Raw genomic sequence first — 21,876 nt, forward strand, 5'->3', positions numbered from 1 at the left:
GAATGTGTGGAAACTTATCTTCATTTTAAAGATGTGGCGAACAAAAGTTCCCGCTTATAAACCATCTGTTTGTATGGACCACGTGTCATCTGGCTAATTCCTGCTTTGGGTATAGTGAGCCCAAACAGACCTTAGATTTATACCTCAATATCATGTGTGGCTTTTGTGGAAATGCAAGAATGACAGTGAGCAAAACCTTTGATCTGGGCTCCTTTGTGGCTCGAACAGCGACGCTGCAGCAGGACTCTAATGCGGGAACACAATGAGCAAGGCAGTATTAGGTTTGCAAATAGAAGTGGCAGCAGATGATAACTTCCTATAAGATGTGAATTAGCAGATGATAAGCCTCCGCCTTTCTCAGAAGCCCATATCTTCCTGAGGTTAATGGTTATGTCCATGTGGAATTGGCTGTGAAATTATAGCAAAATAAGGTCTCTGATGATGTGATAACGTGTTAAGTTTGTACTTTCTCTCTAATTAAGGGTTATATAACTTTTAGTGAGTGTGGTGAGTTACTGAGGAACAATATGAAGGTTTTCACCCAAAGCTTGTTCACCCTGCCTGTAATTGGAGAGAAATGTATGAGGACATTTAGGCAAACACTAAAAAAGACACAAAATAATAAAATGCATTAATGGCCTTGAAATTTCAACTTTAAGGTTTTATTAGTTGTGGCGCAGATTATCCGTGATGAAAATTGTTATATTTTCATAAAAAAAAACCACAAATTACTGCCAAAAATGACTACAATCTCAATGTATTGTCAATTTTAACCATACCGGTGGAAAATACAGTCCAAAAAAACTTTACAAACGAGGTAGCGAGCTGTCATGCCAATATCTCAGCTCTGGTGTCAGTGTTGTGTTGTGTCCACCTGTTTAAAAAAACAAACAAACAAACAAAAAAATCTATGTTTTCGCATAATTATTACCATTTGCTTGGTGGTTTGGCGGCCAGATTGGTGGCCAGTTTTGGCCCACGGGTCTTATGTTTGACACTCCTGCTTTAATGGAATAATTTGTTGTTTTAGTGTCATTGTGGTATTTTTTTTTCAAACATTAAAAAACCACAACAACAACAAAAACCCTGCTGGAGAATGCTTCACGCTGACCCTCATATTGTTTGTGCTGTTCCTCAACCTCCAGGTGAGATAGAAAATGATAAAAGGAAATCAAATCAAACTTTATTTATATCGCACTTTTAGTACAATAAAATGCAGCACAAAGTGCTTTACGGGCTAAAAACCAAAAATAAAAACAGGGTAAAACCCACCCACCTGCCCACCCCCTGCCATTGTACATACATATCAAGGATAAGTAAATGCGGAAATATAAATTCTAAAATCCTACAACAGGTAAAAATGGGTCTAATGCTATAGCAATGCAGAAAAGATTGCACAGTTTCAGGCTGATTTGACAAAACACATATAATTTAGCAATCCAATTTTTCAGTCTCACCCCCCCCCCCCCACCCCCACCCCCCACAACACCTTTTATTTTTAGCACTCACGTTTCTAAACTCAATGAAAAGTCACACACAAATAGCTTCAACCAAAAAAAAAAGGTTTATTTTATTTCTCAGAATATAGTGTCAAGGTAAATACAGACAAGCTCTGTGTGTATTTTATTAAGCTGTGTGCCCTCATCCTGCTGTGAGTCATCCTTTGATTTCCATTTCTAAAGATGCCATTTTAAAAAGCAAACGCTTCTGAAACAGAGAGGGGCTTTCGGCTATAAAAGGGGGGATATTTGCTGCCTGGATTTATACGCAAACTAAACTCTGATCTTAAGCAGATTTGCTTGAGGGTAATACCCAGGTATACAGACGCCTGTCAGCAACAATACAACTGGTTAAATCAGGCATGCTGACTGTATTTGAAATGTTATTTAGATCACGAGGCGAAGGGAAATACTGGCTACCGGGAGGATCTAGTACGTCTGCTGGCCTGCTGGTGTGAACAGGTTGTCCCACACCTCCACGTTCATGATGGCTTTGCCCAGAGGACCCATGCTGGCCCTGATATCTAGATACTTCCCAGGATAATTGATTCCTGTCCCTGTTGCTTCTTCCCTGACAAACTGATTCTCCTTTTGTTTCTTCTCGTAGTACAATTGTTTGTACAGCTCCTTGTCGCACTTGACACCTTTAGGTTTTATGCCCACTGCAAACCAGTTCTTGTAGAGGTTGTAGTCCCAGGGGATGGAGAACATGATGACCACTGTCTCGATGTAGTCGTTCTGTGACTTCTCGAAAAGGTCGTAGGTCAGGACGCCGACGCAGCCGGTGGCCCCGCCGGCCTTGGTGAACGTGCAGACCTCCACTTTGAGAGGACGCACTGTGGGTTGGGGCGGGTTGTACGTCTCGCCGTTCTCCAGGTGCACCCTGAGAACACAGGAACGCACAAACACGAGAAGTCGTTTCACACACACACATGCAGCTGGGAAAACATTCAGCTGCGCACAGTCAGGGCGTACCTGGGGTTCACCAGGCAGTAGCTCTTGGTGTAATTCTTGATTTCCAGTGTCACACTTCTCTTGCTGTCCACGTCGGCCGCTACAGCTTCAGCTGACTCCGTCATGTTGAGAGGTTTTTATTGGGAAACAAACTCGACGTCGGCCTGTGGAAACAGAATTCCTCTTTAACGCACCCGGGATCCCAACAATCCGACTGATTACAGTCTAGAATCTGACTTCTGCTAAATCAACGTACTCATTAAACATTACCCTGACCTTCAAAAACACACATCAACAGCCACCGAGCGCGAATCAAGCACAAGCAAATGAGATTTGAAAGCGGTTGTGAACAATCAGAGTGGCAGCAGCTGAATGAGAGAGTGTAGCACTTCAGTCACAGCCCCGCGTATCGCACAATAATGAAGTTAGACTGAAAACACTTGAGAAAATGATCATCTTCTCTTTTTTTTTTTATCAACAGACACAAGATACACATCAAACAACTGCCTCATCACATTTTTACATTCTGCAAATCGTGCCTCCCCGAGGAGTCATGAGCTAAAGAGGCAGTTTATGCAGTGTTTCTGATCAATTTCCTTTTGTCCCGACGCTCCGAGTGACTTACCTGCTCAGAAACCCTGACGGTATGCCGAAGCCCAGGTGAGAGAAGCTACCTGGAAGGGAAAATATGCCGTCATCCACAAGACCCTCCCTTCCCATAGACTGACCACACCCTGTTTTTAAACACAGCTTTCCAAGAGAGAGGACTATGGGAACATGTTTTTCCCTCTGGGATAAAAACGACCACACCTTATTCTGTGGCAGAGCTGGACAGGTTCCAACAGATTGGATATCAACCCACGAGGCAGTCTGGGATCATGCACTCATTCTTTTTCTCCAACAATACACATAGGACACGGATGTCTGGTGGACTAAGGGAGGTGGTTCGGGACTCTCATTCCTGTGGTATTGAGTAAACAGAGTGAGTAAAAGCAGACATGTTCAGACTTTAATTCTGTCTCGAACCTCCTTCCTTTCAAATACCACACAATCAAGGACGATGGAGAAGCTGATCCCTAGTGAAGAACAATGTTGCTGTCGTGCCGATTAAAAAAACATCTATGCAGATATTCCATCTGTTGCCACTCATTAGAATTGGATGGATTAGGATAAGAGACTAAAAAATGATTACAGTTTGTCAGTAATAATGAAAACATATCCACATAAAGTAACACACACACACACACACACACACACACACACACACACACACACACACACACACACACACACACACACACACACACACACACACACACACACACACACACACACACACACACACACACACACACACACACAAGGTCTGAGTCGGAATGTTTTATTATCGTAATCATAGAAAAGGCGGCGTACAATGTACATAAGCCAAGAAAAGTAAGCTAATGGGGAATCAATGAACTGGCTGTCAGATATTGATATCTTTCAGCAGGCACAAAATACAGATGACAGCAAAATCAGTCTTCCGCCCCTTGAATGTTCTGTTTTTCACGACGACAACAGTTGTCAAATCAAATAAGGTTTATTTGTTCTGGGGAAACAAAAACAACAGAGCGCGAGACAGCTGAACAACAACTAACGACCCATTTTATCATACAGCTCCACTTTAACGATGGCTTTGCCCACAGAAGACATCGTGGCCCTCACGTCCACGTACGTGGCCTTGTACTCCAGCCCGTTGCCGCTCTGCTCGGAGCGGGTGAATTTGCTGAGGTCTTTCCCGTCGTACATCTGGCCATACAGCTTTTTGTCACAGGCGCGGGATTGCTCCACCACGCCCACGGCCAGCTTGTTCTTGTATAAGTTGTGGTCAAAGGGCACGGAGAACATGACGGCCATGCGCTCGGAGCAGACCCGGCTCTGCATGTGGAACAGGTCGTAGGTCAGGAGGCCCACGGCGCCCGTCACTGTGTTGTCATCCTTGGTGAAGGAGCACACTTCTGTCTTGCTGATGGGAATCGTGGGCGAGGGCGGGTGCTGCGAGAAGCCGCTTTCCATGTAGACCCTTAAAGAAGAGAGCAGGAGATCAGTCTCTGCCATCACTGCTCATCCATCAGCTTTCATGTCACACTTTCCTTACTTTAAATGAAAAAAAAACCCAACACACACACACACACACACACACACACACACACACACACACACACACACACACACACACACACACACACACACACACACACACACACACACACACACACACACACACACACACACACACACACACACACTTTAGCAAGTTTTTGTGGAGGTTGTCGATGTACTTTTTGAGTGTTGGGCTTTCCAGGGTGAAACATTTTATGCTGATGGATGGAGTGTGACTGGGAGTACTACTGTGGACTTCTAAGCAACAGTGAGTGTACCTGCATGCGATGTGCAATGAGGCAGTGTGTGTCACTGCATGATGGATAGGTGGATGTTCTCAGCAAAGTAATGTCACACATGAAAACCACCCATCCAAAATATGGCTTGTCCTGCCACGCCTAGATAAATGCACAAGTACGGCACAAATTCCAATAGATGATATGACAATATTTCATTGTGGTTTTTAAAAAAAAAAATTCATCTCAACATTTTTTTTCCTCTGAGTGATAACACCCATATTTCATTGTTGAGAAATACAGTCGGCGGGGAGAATTATAACACAAATTCCTTATTAACGTTAAGCCATTTGTCACTTGCGATATCGTCTCTCCTACTGATTAAGTGCGGTGTAACTACGCAGAATTAACATTTACGTTCTTCTTAGAAATCGGCGCTTTTGCACAAGTTAGACAGAAAAGACTTTCGCTTTTTAGGCGACCAGACCTTGTAACAGGCAGTACAAAATAAGTTTAAAGGTGAAAGTGAAGTCTGACCCTAATGCTTCTCTTTATTTAAGGGATGTTGCTTCTTTAACACCAGTGAATACAGTACAGACTTACTTGGGGTTGATGAGGCAGTATCCAGCTGTGATATTGGATATTTCTATGGTGCAGTTTCTGTTGGTGGTCAGTGTGGCTGACACAGTCTCTGCTGTTCCTGGCATCTTAGCTGCAAGAGTAACGCCACAGAAAAATAAGTACAAGGTGTCTTTCAACAAGTGAGCGTTACGCAGGCGTTGTGTAATAATACATAACGAAAACTCCATAATAATAACCAAACATTTACAGATCTCAATCATATTCACCTTTTAGAGTTAATCCCCTGAGTTGTCCAAGGCAGCGGCGTCGAGCACTCTTTCTCAGGTCGCGCAGAGAGGTGGAAAGAGTCGTCCTCCACCTTTTGTGATAGCACCTCTACAGTGTTTGCTCCGACACGAGTACGGGCGTGTCCACTGTGATGAAACTACTGTGAAAGTAACAGGGAATCGTATGTCAACAAGAAGCACATTGGGCTGGCCAGTATTTTCCGTGATCCCACAATACTGTGATATTTGAACATGACTTTGTGTTAACGGCACATTCACATTATTCATGAGCGTCCAGAACATTGTTTTGGTCCATTCTAGAGGAAAACCTTCATGATATAATTCATTCTTCACATAAGTTTAATTCAATTAGTTTCAGCTCGCTGTTATATTACATTCGATTGATAGCTTTTCATTCATTTCAGATGCATCCCTGTTGCTGTAATGGGACCGATTGAATGTTCCATAATGCATTTATGAGGCAACTTATGGAACATTTCATGTTCTGTCTTGCTGAAGATGAAGCTCCCTTCTCTTAGGCATTGCTCAACTGGTTGCTTGTTTGCAGGTGATGGCTCACGACAGATTCCTGAGGGACCCTCCCAACATCAGTCAAACATTTCAACACCCACTGCCAGACTCTGCACTCCCTCATTCTCACAGCTTCTGCTGGATTATGGAAAAGAGGAGGAAGAGGAGGAAGTATGAGGAGGAGGAGGAGGAGGAGGAGGAGGAGGAGGAGGAGGAGGAGGAGGAGACACTCCCTTTATTTTCAATGTAACTTAAAAAAACCCAATGTATTATGTAAGACAGCATGGTACGATGCAGTGTTATATTTATCCATAAGATTATGAGGCCCGGGGGTCTGCCCAATTAGGTATGTTTTGCAATGTGTTCATTATTTCTGCAACCAGCCCAAGTAGTATTATAGCAGCTGTTCTAGTCCATTTATCAGACGGCTGGAACTCGATTTAAATCCTTCAAGTCAAATGCTTGAAGTCACCAGATGGCACCAAACATGCATTTGCAAAAAAAAAAAAAAGAAAATACATTTGCACTACACAGACTTCGTCAGTTAATGTTTGCTATGTGATGAGTTGCCAGTGACTGAGGCAGAAAATCTCAGAGAAACATCTCGTATTCAGCAGGACGGTCCCGCAATGAAAGCATTCAAATAGTGATAACACAGCTAATAGTGGTGAGGACTGCAACTGTGTACACACAAACAACGATGAAACTAAACTAGAAAAAAAAGAAGATGAAGCCAATTAACATATTTTAACATATTTACAAATAGGAACAAAACTCTTGTCCTGAATCAAGGAGTGAGATCCATCACATTGAGCTGTGGATGAAACCGTGTCACAGCAGCTGTGAAAGTGAAGCTTGACCTGCCCATCTGAGTCTGAAATGTCCTAAAATGACCAGCACACAGAGATGAATCTCTTTTGGCTTGACCTCTCCTCTGCTGCCACCATCAGGCTGAATGTAGCACATTTCATATCAGTGGTCTGGAAATTGTGGGAGGATGAGCCCCTGAACCTTAAAGGTACATGAACTACATGAGGCCCCTTCTTGAATTCTGGAAGTCCAAATGTTTTTTTTACACATTTCAAGACAATATTATTAATGGCTGTTGTGATCCATGCGCAATCAAACAGGTGACTGCTCCTGTGACGGTAGGATTCCCTCATGACTTTGTATGTAAATTTAATTTGACTCCTTTACACTGTTTAATTTAAGGTAATTAGTGATCATTTTAATGTGTAGCTTTTCTTGTAACTGTAATTTAATCCTCAAAAATATATTAATAGGAAAATAAAAGTGTAAGGAAAAGGCATCCATCTGAAATTCCTGTTTTCCTGTTGCCGCATCCCACCTGACGCTGTCTGTCCGCCCCCCCCCCCCAGTGACTGATCATCTCTCGCCAGCATGGAGCGGTGTCTTTCCCGTTCTCCGCTTTTCAGGATCTCGATGCAGGCGTCGTTTGTCACACATGAGCACCACTTTGAGAACTCACCCAGAGCCAAACTTATGTTATTAAGCAGGTGTGTAAAAGCTAATCACACTTGAGTTATCTCTCTACGAGCAGTTCGTATAGAGGTAATTAAGAAGGTGACAAAAGGACATAATATCAGTAATCTCCATTCATGGCTTGCTGAGCTTTTTGAAATGTAGAAATGACAATGATGAATGTACGCCGAGGACAGAATTATATCTAATTACGGTGGCTGCAGTAACAGCATCTCCTCCTTATTTCACTCATGTCATTTATTATGCCCTTTACACACCGTGACTGACAGCAGTCCATTTTGCATGAGAACAGAAAATACACCCTGACACTGGAATGTATATTTTTTTTATTATTAGAATAGCATGATAAATTGCCCCAGCGTCCATCTTAGCTCCAAACAAGAAAAGATGTTGCACCGATACAACATTTAGCTGAGTACTCTTGAGTCCATCAGAGTGCCTGTTTACTCTTTTTGTCCATTCAGCCTTGATTAAACTGTAAAGTGAAGTGTTGTGTCAGCATCTTGACACCATGGAAGGTTTAGCTGCTCCAAAAATAACAGAACCAGTCCTGCACAGTCCTGGCGTTATGGAGTTAAGATTGATTTAGTTTTTTTTAATTAATGCAGCATACTTATGAAACCTGTTAAAAATAAAGTGGCATATGTAAACTTTCGCCACCCCCCCCAAAAAAAACGCTGCACATGTAATTAAAAATAGCAATATGGAGTCACAGGCATTTTATATGAAGTTAGATGATAAAAAGTTAGAACGATAAAGTGGGCGCCCACACATTAGATGGAACAATAACACAGCCTTCACAATAAGGAATAAAGTAATATGAATAAAGAAGTTTTCACCCCACAATGTGGTACTTTTCTGTGGAGTTTGTGAAGGTGAAAACCAGATTACTGCAGGATGTCACCAGGTCTTGCCAACAGGCTAACATTATACCACACTATATTATCTTTGTTTTCTGAACCCCTGTGCCTGGAGTTTGCATGTTCTGCTTGTACTATGAATCTTTCTCCCATCGCAAAACATACCAAGTTTAGATCAATTGATTACCCCGAATTGCCCTTCAGGTATATCTTTCTGTATTTGCCCTGCCACCATAACTGAAAGCAGTTATATACGTTGAATGAATGATCTTGTGTCTCTTGATTGGAGGTTTCTTTACACTTGATGTATTTTTATTTAAGACAACAGGAAGCCTTCATATAAACTAATATACATCCATATTGATCCCCATGCCTGATGAAGGTACTGGCAAAGATAGAGAGACATGCTGTATTAAAGGGAAAACCTCCCCTCATTGTAAGCGTTATTAAAAAAATTGTATGCCCTCTCCTTTGATATGGGATTTCCGCACCTTCAAACTGTAGAACAGGGGGTCAGTGGTTTTTATTATAGATCATGCAGATTCTTCACTAATGTCTGTTCACCTCAATGGAAAATTCACATTTTGCATTCCTGATGTGAGACTGGACTCATATGGACATGCCTCAAAGCAAGAATAACTCCGTTCTGGATTAACATGTCCTACCGATATCGATGCTAGTAATTATTAAATACCTAATTTATACTCAAACGATACGTGAAGGGTTTACGTTGCCGTGAACCACCTCCACAGACTCCATACCTGATAATGGTATTGGTATCAGTGCATCTCGAGTGTTACTGTGCAGAATCTTCATGTTCTCCCTTTGTGCACACGTTTTCCACCCACAGTCTAAAAACATTTGTTTGAGGTTGATTGTAACTTTGGATTAGACATGGATGGATGGAAGTCCAGACTGAGTACAGCGAGGACACCGTGTGGACAGGTGTGGGATAGCAGATTTCAGAATATGAAACAATCCTAGGTTGGACTCAGGTGCAGAGGAACAGAAGACGTGGTTAAAATGGATCGGCTGTTTCCATGACAGCATCAGTGTCATATTCATAAATAACATTGCTGGCTTGTGTGTGTAGAAATATTTGTCTTTGGGTGACTTCTCACTAATAACAGATCAGATTAGTATCAGAGGATTCAAATGCACCTGCACTGAAAAGATACACTTTTAACAGGATCTGTATTTAACACCCACATTAGCACTCACAAGTCTTTCTCTTTTGATTTTCACAAAAAGATCAAAAACCTTCTATTCACATTTTCAGTTTGATTGCTCATGTTGTAACCCCGTGACTCTTGTCTGATGTGAAACTGTTAAATACGCACAGACAAACACCACCGGCGAATTCCACACACTCTCCAGAACCTACAAGATCTCCAAGCAGCAGGCAGCCACAATTAGGATGCCATAAATTGTTGTTTTAAGGGCGTTCGCGCTAACGGTTATTGATTTTAAATGATGTAACAGTCTGTTAAGGATACCTCCCGGCTCTTAAAGCGTGTCCATTATCAGGCAGGCAGTCACGCCTTGTCATTCAATGCTTCATGCCTGGTTTTGTTTTTGACCTCTTCCCAGAATCCCCCCCCCCCCCCCCCCCCCTTTCTCTTCCAAATGTGATCGCAAACATTACGGAGGTCTGGGCTGCCGAATTGGCCACTTAGGATGTGTGAAAACAAAAATCGTTGTAAATTGCTCCTCCGTCGCTGGCTTCGGCAGATGTGCCAGACCTATTTTAAATTGACTTTGTAGATCTGAGAATTGGTATAAAACCGCCACATGATATGGTGTTTAGATTTTTTTATTCATTTTTTTTTGCTGCTCTTTCATCACCAGGAAGCGAACCATCGCATTCATACATCCACCACTCACAGCAAGTGCTTCATTTTAAGTGTATAGTTGAAAGTAACACAACATCGCCCGTTTTGCTTCAGTTAAACACTAATATCTTGTGACTTATGGGCCCGTTCTCTTTCCACCCCCTTTAGTTTCCAGCGCAGCATATGAAGTCACCTCCTCTGCAGCTCTAATGATGTGTAACAACAGTGACATTTCTCCCTCTTGAGGGAACAATTTGGCTCTGTCTTAATCTCTTTATCTCTGTTGGTTTACCTGATGACTGCTCACTGCTTCCTTTAAGACGAGTACAAAGCGCAGCCCAATCCAAGCTGCCATCATAAATGTATTTCCATATTTTTAAACTGTTTCCCCACTTTTTTCCATCTCACGCCTCTTGTGTTTGTTTACGAAGTTAAGTGTATGAACACGGAAAACAGCAGAAAATGCTGTTTCTGTGATGCAACAGAGGGATACGAAGGCTGCTTCAAATACCCACATTTGTCCATCTTCGAATGCATAAAAAGGGGTTTATATTTGTAGGAAATTCATACTGTACATGACATTTACCAGTGTTTTCGGACCCCACGAATATTTACAAATAATAGGTGGAGAATGAAAAGTGCACGTCACTCCGAATTATTTAAATTCATTTTTAACCTAAAAGTGATAAAAAGGAACTCCATTACTGATGTGCTTCCGTTATAACTGGACTACAAAGAAAAAAAATCCACCTTCAGTTATTCAGTTCCTTTTTATTCATCATGTTTTATTAGTTTAGTTCTTATCCTTTTTGCATATGACTTCTTAAATTTACAATCTTCATATTCTGCCTCCGCTGTGCAGTTAGTAAACTATTCAACAGAATCACAAGCTGCTTATCAGATTAGATAAGTGTAGTCATACAAAGTGCTTTATGGCAACAATGAAGTGATGACGTTGAGTTTTTCCCTGTTTCAGAAATACTTTTTTTACTACATTATAATATACTCACTCAAATGAACTGTGTTTTATTGTGTCTTCAATTGGTTTTAATTTGCAACAGAGAGAGATATTTACTTGCAGGCGGGTTTGTTACTTGATTTTTCCTCTATTTTGCATATTTGGTGAGTAAGAAAACATGTAACAAGACATGCCATTGCATTGATGAAATAATTAGTCATCTAATTATATTTTCTACAGGAGTTATAATTAAGTTTTAGAGACATTGTGCTCCTCTCACTCCACCCACCCACCCACCACTCATGCTGCAGGTTTTGTCTGACATAATATTATATTCTTATCGGCTGTTGGGATCCACAGGCATTAAAGACAATATCTGTAATCTGGCAGGTCTTTATAGATAGTCTGCAACTGTTGTTACAATTACCATTTTGCACTAAAGCTTATTTTATAACTCATGTCACTAACTTATGTGATACTTCCAACCTCTTCAGTCATACACATTTATTTCAAGAAAACCATTCATTCATTCTTACCCTGCACCTATTAATTATTATGATGATTTATACACACAGATTAAAAGGAAAAAACATATATTTTGCTCGGAAAATCTCTTTAAAAAACAAAGAACAAAACAATGCCTGATCCCTACTATTAGAGGTCTATTCAACCATTCCCAAACTCAAGAATGACAAAAACCGACTTATCACTTAAAAGTTAAAATGGCTTTTCTGTTGAGATTTTACTCATTTTTATTAATAATTGTCTGGTTCATGTATACTCTGCACCGCAACAAAGAAAATCTTTGACGTTTAAATCTTTTACAGCACTACTTTACGGGTTCGACCCACTCAAGATGAAAATGGGGTGCATGTAACTCCTGAACTTTAAATTCAAAACTTTTGTGAATAAATCCTCTAAAAATATCAAAGAAATGCTGGATAGATTGTATTGGTTTATATATTTATTATTATTATTATTATTATTATTATTATTATTATTATTATTATTATTATTATTATTATTATTATTATTATTATTATTATTATTATTGAAATTACCACTAGTTAATCACAATATAGATACATTTTGATTTGGATTATAAATTATAGTGCAGAACACATGAGAATAATAAGCTCCCATTTATTTATGCATTCTTTGGATGCCTTGTTTAGCTTTTCAATTGTTAAAGAGGCATAATACCTCATCCTTGATAACCTCCTCGCTTGGTGCACATGTTTACATCTCATTTGAGCAACATGTATCATGAATAATCACTAAACAGGGTTACAAATAGTTTGCAACTTCTTGTTCCACTTCTTTCAGTGATTCTCACACTAGCTGGGTAACATTTGGATGATCAATATCATGGATTTGATTTTACACCATTTCTTCACAGAACTAGGCATTTTTACATGAATTGCGATGTCGAGGCAGATCTCTCATTACCCTCTCGTTTAGTCATGCTACAAGCTATAATTACCCTCTTCAATATTTACTGGCATTTCACATTTAACACATTTCGCTATGTAAATATTGTATATGAGCGATCCAGCCGTCAAACAGCCAGTCTTGATCATACAAATAAACCACATACAAAAGGTTTGCCACTACAAATAGGATCCAAACTGAATTATTCACTTATATAAAACAATATATAACCATGCAGGTGGGAAGCATGCAACATTCATTTTAGGATGTCTCTATTTTTGGGAAATATTTGAAAGTTAATGAACTAACACACACGCACGCACACACACACACACACACACACACACACACACACACACACACACACACACACACACACACACACACACACACACACACACACACACACACACACACACACACGTATTCAGACACACAAACAAAGTATAAATGTGTGAATTGCCTGCATAAACTTGTACAATTTCATCATCAGCCTTGAGAATGGGAGAATGGGACGTTCTGATTAATCCCTTCAGTCATCCAAATGGTCTTCAGAGGTAAAGGTTCTCAAATGTGGGGTAATGGGTGGAGGGGGGAGTGTTGGAGGGGGATTATGCAAACTTCACAGTGATTAATTTTGGCCTGAGACGTATCTGCTCTGATGGTAGCCGGGAGAGGAGCATATTGATTGATTGCTGCAGGGGGCGCGAGGTTCTGCACATTTACTTTTTGATGAATAGGCTGTCAGGGACACGAACAACCAAATATGGCCCTGTAAATGAATGTTTAAGCGATTATGGTATAAGTGTAAATATTACACATCCATTAAGGCGGATTACATTTTGGTGCCATTTGAGAAGGGGGGGGGGGGATAAAAGGGACATGCCGGGCAGAATATCCCACAGCGGAGTAGGTGCAATGTGCTTTTAATCTGCATGTATAATGTTTTAGAATTCTAAATAGCAAAGTCCTTGACATTAATCTGTGTGAGCGTCGGTGTCCGCGCATGCAAGTGTGTATGCTTCCGTGGGGTTGTGTGTGTTTTGGAGAGGGCAGGACTAAAGACGGGGGCTTTAAGTTGACAGAGCATGCCAGTGCATCCACCCGCTCAAATTACCACACGATATAACACATCCCGGGTGTTGCACTGGAGGTGAGAGTGGGAATAAACACTTGCTTCAAAGATGATTTGTGCTTGGCGCGGATTAATTCCCCCATCTAAGAGAAATCAATACCACCTTGTGCAATAGGAATACATTTGTGTCACCTCTTGGGGACAAGGAAGCGAAAACACAGCTCAGAAGCAGGTTCAGACAATACACATCAAAATGACTAAAACCCAGCCAACAAGTAAACTGGTTAGAAGGCTCATCCGGGGGAGACGCCTGTAATTAGGGAGTTTCTCTTTTTGTCTGTTCCCCTGTAACTCTGGCGCTCCAACTCACAGCTCAGTGTGAATTAAATTCACTTTCCAAAATAGAGCTCGTGTAATCCTCAACATTTGAAAATTCTGCATCTGATCTGCTCAAAATATGCAAATATATTCAACATATTCATCGTTCATTGTTCACATTAACACTTTCCATCTCGTTTTCAGCCTGGATCTCCTTATATTCGACATTTGTCTTTAGTGAAAAAGGAAGATTGATTTCAAATCTTTTAAAAGTGCACTTTCATTTAAGTAATGTCATGGTTGTATGTAAACGCCAGCAGCTGATGAGTGCATGCACAGGAAGCATACGTGTCACGAGCAATTCAAAGAGACAAACTGATTCCAGACGTAAATTCCTGTGGGAGGAACCGAGTGTGTGTTTTATGTTTTTTTCTCTTCCTCGACAGTTTGTCACACCACTAAAAACAGATCTGTCGTCGTCATTGTGGGAGCGTCCTGCCACATTTCTGCTGCTTAACATATGTGACGAGTCCCATCTGTCTGAAAAAACATCTTGACTTTTGCCCTCTGTGGCCTCGTTCTCCTCTCAAAGACGTCCTGTTGGTATATCTGCATCATGCAAACATGCTGTATTGCAGAGTTGGCCGCCCATTTCCATATCCCCAGACAGGGCGTCCTCACCCTCCGCATTGACTAAATGATAAACACCAGGGCCTCTGTTTGCCACTGATCTTCTGAAGAGAAGACAGACAGGAGATCGATAAGCTCCCCATCCTCTATCCCATCTGTAGGCATTGGCTTTTCTTCTGTTTACCCCCCCCCCCCCCCCCCCTCATTTCCCCCCTCAAACCAACACCTTCCCCTCAGATTGTGGCTCTGGAATGGCGTCCTCACGAAGCCTCCCTGACGACTCCATGCACACGTCTTCCACCCACAACCCTGCGCCGCCCTTCCCGCCACCGCCGCCTTCCTCTGCTCCAGCCTGCTTTATAAGAAATATAATCCCATTGATCCGAAACCCGATGGGAAGCGGTGATCTGTAAACAGACGAGTGCTCAATAAGAGCTGTCCAGTCCTCCGGAGAGGAGATGGAGGGATGGCGGGCGGCGTGGTGGGCAGGTGTTGGTGTTGCAGGCGCAGCTGGTACAGGAGAGATGCGCTCACAAAAGAAGAAGAAAAAAAAAAAAAAAACTCTTGCTGTGCGAGCGGTGAGGGTGGGGCTGGTATCCATGTGTCTTGGCATCATTTATCAGTTTTATTGCTTTCTTGTCTTGTTGCTGACTGCCATCGCCCCTCACCTGGCCCTCCTGCTCCCGGCAAACCTCGATCCCCATCCCGGCGGCAGCCTCGCTTCGATCAAACCGTGTTCTACCCCAGCAATTAAAAGTCCGCAGCTCAGGGTGAACGGATGAGAGGTGTGACATTTTGCTTTTGACTGACGATGAATTCAGAGTGACGGGCCGGACAGACGCATCCAGGCACAGATATGGATTTATTTTTCCCCCGTACGTTCCCACACCCACCCCAGCAATCTCCCTCTGCCTCCCCTGCTGTCTTATTCTGCCTCTTCCTGAGGTGATGGGGCCTGGCTGCAAGGGAGTGTGCCCCACACCCCACCTCATCCTAAATCATTACTTGACAGTTTAAAAGGGCACATCGCAATGGATGGCTTTCTCTCCGTGTTTCCATGGTTATTTTCTTTCTCTTAACCCTTTCCCCTTTTGTGCCGTTGATAAAGTAAGTGGGTCTATCTGTACTTACGCTGCTTGTGTGTCAAGGTCATTTGTCACCAAGAGAGTGAGGCCCAGACTTGATGGCCAGATGGAGGGTTTTTTTCACTTGCTGATGTGTGAGAGGTGCAAAATTAGGATTGTTTCTAGGTGTTAGATTTATGAGCGTCACCGGTGTCATTTCAGTCCAGCTCCACTCCAACACATAAGGGGGGGCATTTATATGAAGGTGGGCTGCTGACCGGGCTGTAGGGGCTCCATCAAGGAGACAAGCACAATCTACGCTAATATTAAAAAAACACCCAAACAACCACTTTATATTTATAGATATATATGTTATGATAGGAAAAATGGAACATACTTGTGATTCACACGTTAAAACCTAAAATTTAATTTATTCATCGTCAGAAAATGCTGTTAAATCAAAGATTCTTCAGGTACACTTGTGCTATCTTATATATTCCTTTACAACATTTTTTTAATTTTAATTTAAAATTTTTTTTTTTTTACCGTGTATGCTGTTTATTTAAAAGTATGTTGCACTTTGCTTGAAATGGTTTGAGATTTGGGCTCAGTTAGCCTTTACACTGTTATTTGAGAGATGAGGCGTGTTAATAATAATGGCCGCCCAAATAACACATCAGGAATACCTGTAATATGTAGGAATCTGCCACATAACCACAAACTACAACAGAAAATAATAAATATTTTGTTAAAACGAAGAGTTTCTAATGATCTCAAGCCGAATTTAATATTTTTAACTTTGTGAAAAAAGAATAATAAGGGAGCTGGCGTCCTTAATGCCATTAGATTGCACCAATATACCTAATAAAGTGGATTTCTACTATAAAGATATATCATTTTGTTCAAAACCTGACATGAAAGCAGGAATAGGTAACTTAAGTCATTGCTACCTTAAGTCAATGTGCTATACATTAACAACGGAGTACACAGACACTCGTATGGACAGACGGCGAGGTTGAATTGTTATTACGGTGACGGTCCAACCATAAAACTAAGTCCCAGGAGTCGTGACACTCTGAAGGCAAACATTATTGTTTTTTTCCATCCACTTCTTCTGCGTCTGCAGAATAACTATTTACTACAGCTGTGGTGCTGTTTCTGTTTCAGAAAATGTGCGTTTTCTCCCGTTTCCATGAAGACAGAGTCGGAGCGGTTTGGGAGCCGTTTTCAAAAGGTTGTGTTTTCAGTGGCTCCGAGCACCGTTGTCATGTAAACGGATACCCAAAACACAACGGAAAGATTTGGTTTTCACTTAAAAACATTGTGTATTTGAGAATACTCATTAAAAAAAAAAAAGATCATGAGAAAATGCTTGAATGCTCAAATAATAATGTAATAAAGTGTAAATGGGCAACATATGGAAACTGGATAGAGGCAACATGTGACGCCTCGCCTATGACTGCCATCTGTTATCTGAACTGGCTTTTTCCATCTTAATAATATTCACAAGTCTTTCATTCCCTGTCTCACCTAAACGTCTCTGGACAGGCTGTAACTGGTCCAGGAGACGCTGTTATAAGACGCTAAACCTCGGAAAGATCTTATATATTATTAATCTGATCTTCTCTTCAGCTTCAAGGTATTTCTTCAAACAAGCGTATGAAGCTCTGTTTGATCTGGCACCCATCTATGTTTTCAAATAGTTTGAACAATACATCATCAACAGGTTGTTGAGGTCCTCAAATCAGGACATGTTTGCAGCAACGAGCCATATTGGGCGGAGACAGGGCCGGATATTTCAGGACTTGCGGCTGGTTTTCCCCATTTCTATACAGGAGTACTTCATGGAACGGGATTGTTAGTCCTCTGTCCCACCTCCAACCTGGAGATTTCTAAAGATAGAAAAATTACTCCTTTAGAAAGGTTCCAAAATGACTCCATAGATACATAATAAATACACTAAATTCAAAGTAATTACTAATAGCATCTAAATGTAAAGTTAGAAAATTATGTATGTAATAATCTTTATTTTAGGGCATCTTTTATCTTTTTTTGGAGACAACCAGATCAGAAATTAGTGGTACAGCAATCGACTTTTACAACTTTAAATTCAAAATAAAGGAAATTTTAGCCTAATTTAAATGAATTGTCACTGTAAAGTTTTCCAAATGTAACTATAATGTAAGAGGCAAACTGTTCAAATAAAGATTAAATATATGAAACTAATTCAATATCTGGTGTATTTACTATGAACTACCTAGAATAAACAATCAAATGTGATAGTCGGAAGATTACCTAATGTGTTCAAATATTTATTTAACTTTTCGGAGTTTGATATAAGACTTGATAATAACCAGACCGTCTCCTCTCAATGTGTTGCACTTGTGATTTCTTCATTGGAGCACTCGGTGACTATTTCTGGGTGAAGTGCCTCACCAGATCAATAAACTAATTCATTACAATGAAATTAGCAGCACAATGGCGATGCTTACAGTTACAGGGAGATATCGGACAATAGCACTGTAAACCCAGAATTTTGATAAATGAATAATGGAAATTTTATCTGGATGAAATCCGACTCTGTGTAACCTGCAGAGAAGAGTCGGCCGGCAACATTGATCCAAATGCCAACAGTGGTGCATTCATGGACACGCCCACGGTATCGACTGAAACGTTCTGGAGAACCAACAAACACCTTAAGGTCAAAGGCACAGTCTTGCTAATGACCTGTAAAATAAACTGTGGAGATAAAGGATGGCATCAATACTGACACCCTGAACTCTTCCAGCAGGATGTGCACGTCAATGAAAACTCTCCGTCCAGGGTTTCTTTAATCCAACACTAATCTGATGCAGATCTACAGTAAAACTCATCCGGCCTCGAGCCCCGGCAGCATTAGTTGGACTCCGAGCATGCGGCATGCATGTTTTTCTCCCGTGACTTCTCTTTACCACGCAGTCCTACTCTCCCTAACTTCCCCCAGATATCACAGATACTGCAAACATGCTGCTTAACCCTGAGAGCAGCAGGCCGCGCTCCGTTCAGAAATGGGGTCAGCGATGGTCCGAGCTGCGTGCTGTGCACACGGGGAAAGTTGTTATTTTCAGTTTGACCCACAACCTGTCACACAATGGGCAAGAAAAGGCTTTTTGATTTGCAATTACGGTGCAGCGTCCCCCTTGGTCTAACACACGTCGTGCATACACAGTGTGTGTGTGGTGCGTGCGAGGGACAAAAAAGGCGTTTGTCTTTTGAATTAATTGACAAATTGCAAGTGGCAAGCAATCCATCAACACTTACCATGACCAAGCAGCACAATTGATCCATCAAATGTAGCAGTCAGCACTAATCAGAATTCTGTGGCTCCATTATTTACTTTACATCCCAACACACAGTCCTTCTTTCTGACGATAACAGAACTAGATGTCCATCTGGGCAACGAGTAATAGAATTTTATTTATTTATTTTTTTAAAACATTAGAGACAAAAGGTTGAAAATATAGCAGATCAGCCCAGGAAGTGTTGGCCTATAGCAAATCTGACTCATTAAACAAATCTGTGGCATTGCATAAATAGGATGAAAACAAATGAACGTTTCACATGAAAGATTTATCAAACATGTGTTTATGTTTGTTTTGAAATCGACTCGAATTTTTCGCTAAATCTGTGCGGTCCAGGAAAGATTATCCGCGTGGAAACGTGGAAGCCAAAGAAATTAATAAACAGATTTCCCCCCCAAATCGGAGCTCATATTGGATATTGTATCATTATGGTTGTTGGGCCAGCTGTAACCTGCTTTTATTGCTGTTTTATTGTTTGTCGGCAGTCACACATGTGACGTATTGACGTCTTACGAATGTCATCTTGACTGCCATTCCTCATCCTGTGTAAGATTTGGTCATTTATAGTGCGCCGCCTCCCTGTTTTCCACGTGTAATAATTCACTTGTTTTGGCTTCCGCTGCCTTTCTTTTTTCTTTTTTTTTCTTTCAATCACAAAACAAAATATTTTAAGTCCAACAAATCCAGCATATTCCTTTCAGTCTGGTTATGTCAGTGGCAGATTTCCACTTTGTAAACTCTTGTGTTTGAACTGAGAATCCGTTGCGGTTCGCAGCTCACTCCGGGCGAATGCTGGCCTTGGAATTCATCCCAAATATAATCGATACACGGTGCAGTATGTAAAGTAAACTTTTATTTCCCACGGTAACGCTGAGTGTAATGTATCCTGTCAATTCCAGACAATTAAAGCGAGTTATGTCAAAACTACATTTTGCCGGCTCTTCACATCTCCGAAACCTCTGAGATCTCCAGCACGTCGAACTTTTGTGTTACTGTGGATTTTAAAAAGTGTGTATTTTCCCACTGCTGCAAACAGGCTTAAAATGGATAATATTCCAACCTTGAGTTTTGAGTGATGATTTCCTGCATGCTTGATCTCCCTGGCGGTATACTCGTCTCGTTATCTATAAATTGCAGTTGCCAGGGACAACCCCAGTGTCAACTTAGCAGGCAGACAGATGGCCAGGACAGAAGAATTTAAGCCTTTTAATATCAGTGAGCATTAATTTAGGCGGAATGTGCATTGATATGTGTTATTGTGATGGTTTACCTCTCATGTTCCTCACCTGTCGCTGCTGATTGGATTTGTCTTGCATGCTTTATATAATCGTAATTCCTGGACCGTTTATGAAAATTCAGAAAGTGCCATAAAGCAGAGGAATATTTGTCCATATGGTCATAATTAATTCACCTGTGCTATCACAGAAATTACATTAAAAGTTTTCCTGTCGGAAGAGGCAGATAATAATACGTAAACCCCTCCACCCCAGCAAAAGATGGATAAACAGGCCGTTTCTACACATTTTTTAACATAATTTTGCTTGTGTACTTCTCTGTTCAACGCTGCAGCAATAGTCATAAAAACTTGGAGAGATGGTAAACAAAAAACAAAAAAAAACCCAGTCTTGATCAAACATGGCTCCCGTGAAACAGACAAGAAGCAAACTATCAGACCTCAGACTACTGTGGCACCTTGTTGTGACATTGTTTGTTCCTCGTGTACCTGCTGTGCTTGTGTCTGCACAAGTTTCCTTCAGCATTATCGCAGTAGGAAAAAAAAAAAAAAAAAAAGACTCCTAGAAGTAGAACAAAAACACGATTTGGGAAAAAAAAGCTGCGGCTGTCATTAGTGATTGATTGGATATTGACATGCGGCGTCAAAAACTGCTGTGGCACAAAACAAAATGTTTTGACAAAAAGCAGCGAAAATATGCTTTTTTTTTTTTTTTAAATGGTAATTTTTGTAAAGCTCTTCCTCGGAAAGAATACTTCTTTATGCATGAGTGTGAACGCTTATTGCATGTTGCTATAAAACGTGTGAGGGCAGGTTTTCTTAGGTGTCTGTTTCCATGAAAATGTTGAAAATGCAACTTGTTGAGAACGGCTTCCGAGGTGGAAATAGGGGAAAATGCAACTAATTGAAAATGGTCAGGCGGAAACACCGGGGAATGCCTTTTCTCTGTCCTCTCCCAATTCATTTTATTGAAACGCAGAATAAGAATAAAGACTTTATATATAAACTTGAAAACATCTAACTTCTGCTTTCCATTGCCTCGATCCCAACAATATCTTATATTAAGAAAAACATCAGAAAACCTGTCAATTTAAATCAAAAACTTCTACTTGGCTTGGGATAAAGCGTGTGAGATTTAAAGAAGCTTAGAGGTTTATTGCAGTTCAAACTCTGCTAATTATCTCAGTTACAAGGTAATCCTGGCTTTCAGAATTCAATAAGCCTGTCCTGAAAGAGAGAGAGAGGGAAGGATTCCGAAAATGGCCAAAAGTGTTTTATGTGTGTCACAACCAATACGAGACTTCATCATAAATTTTCAACTAACCTTCCTGTTAAAAGCTGATTTCTCTAACCTTTAGTCCATCACTGCCCCAAGGGAGTCGGTCCTGCCCACACCTGAGACCAATGATCCGCGCTACAT

General features: G+C 41.0%; 2 protein-coding genes across 2 annotated transcripts; both read right to left on the bottom strand.

Moving 5' to 3' along the window:
* Positions 1-1,541: 1,541 nt before the first annotated feature.
* On the bottom strand, positions 1,542-3,379 carry LOC308124102 (echotoxin-2-like). The gene is made up of 4 exons (XM_080486919.1): positions 3,264-3,379; positions 3,079-3,127; positions 2,475-2,617; positions 1,542-2,382 (listed from the first exon to the last, which is right to left on the bottom strand). The coding sequence occupies exons 3-4, from the start codon at positions 2,576-2,578 to the stop codon at positions 1,929-1,931; spliced, it is 558 nt and encodes a 185-aa protein (XP_080343045.1). The 5' UTR covers positions 2,579-2,617; positions 3,079-3,127; positions 3,264-3,379; the 3' UTR covers positions 1,542-1,928.
* Positions 3,380-3,829: 450 nt separating this feature from the next.
* On the bottom strand, positions 3,830-6,231 carry LOC308124701 (uncharacterized protein). Its single transcript, XM_080487899.1, has 3 exons — positions 5,680-6,231; positions 5,435-5,543; positions 3,830-4,515 (listed from the first exon to the last, which is right to left on the bottom strand). The coding sequence occupies exons 2-3, from the start codon at positions 5,536-5,538 to the stop codon at positions 4,086-4,088; spliced, it is 534 nt and encodes a 177-aa protein (XP_080344025.1). The 5' UTR covers positions 5,539-5,543; positions 5,680-6,231; the 3' UTR covers positions 3,830-4,085.
* Positions 6,232-21,876: the final 15,645 nt, after the last annotated feature.

Source organism: Lipophrys pholis, assembly GCF_963383615.2.
Source record: "Lipophrys pholis genome assembly, chromosome: 19".
Classification (NCBI taxonomy): domain Eukaryota; kingdom Metazoa; phylum Chordata; class Actinopteri; order Blenniiformes; family Blenniidae; genus Lipophrys; species Lipophrys pholis.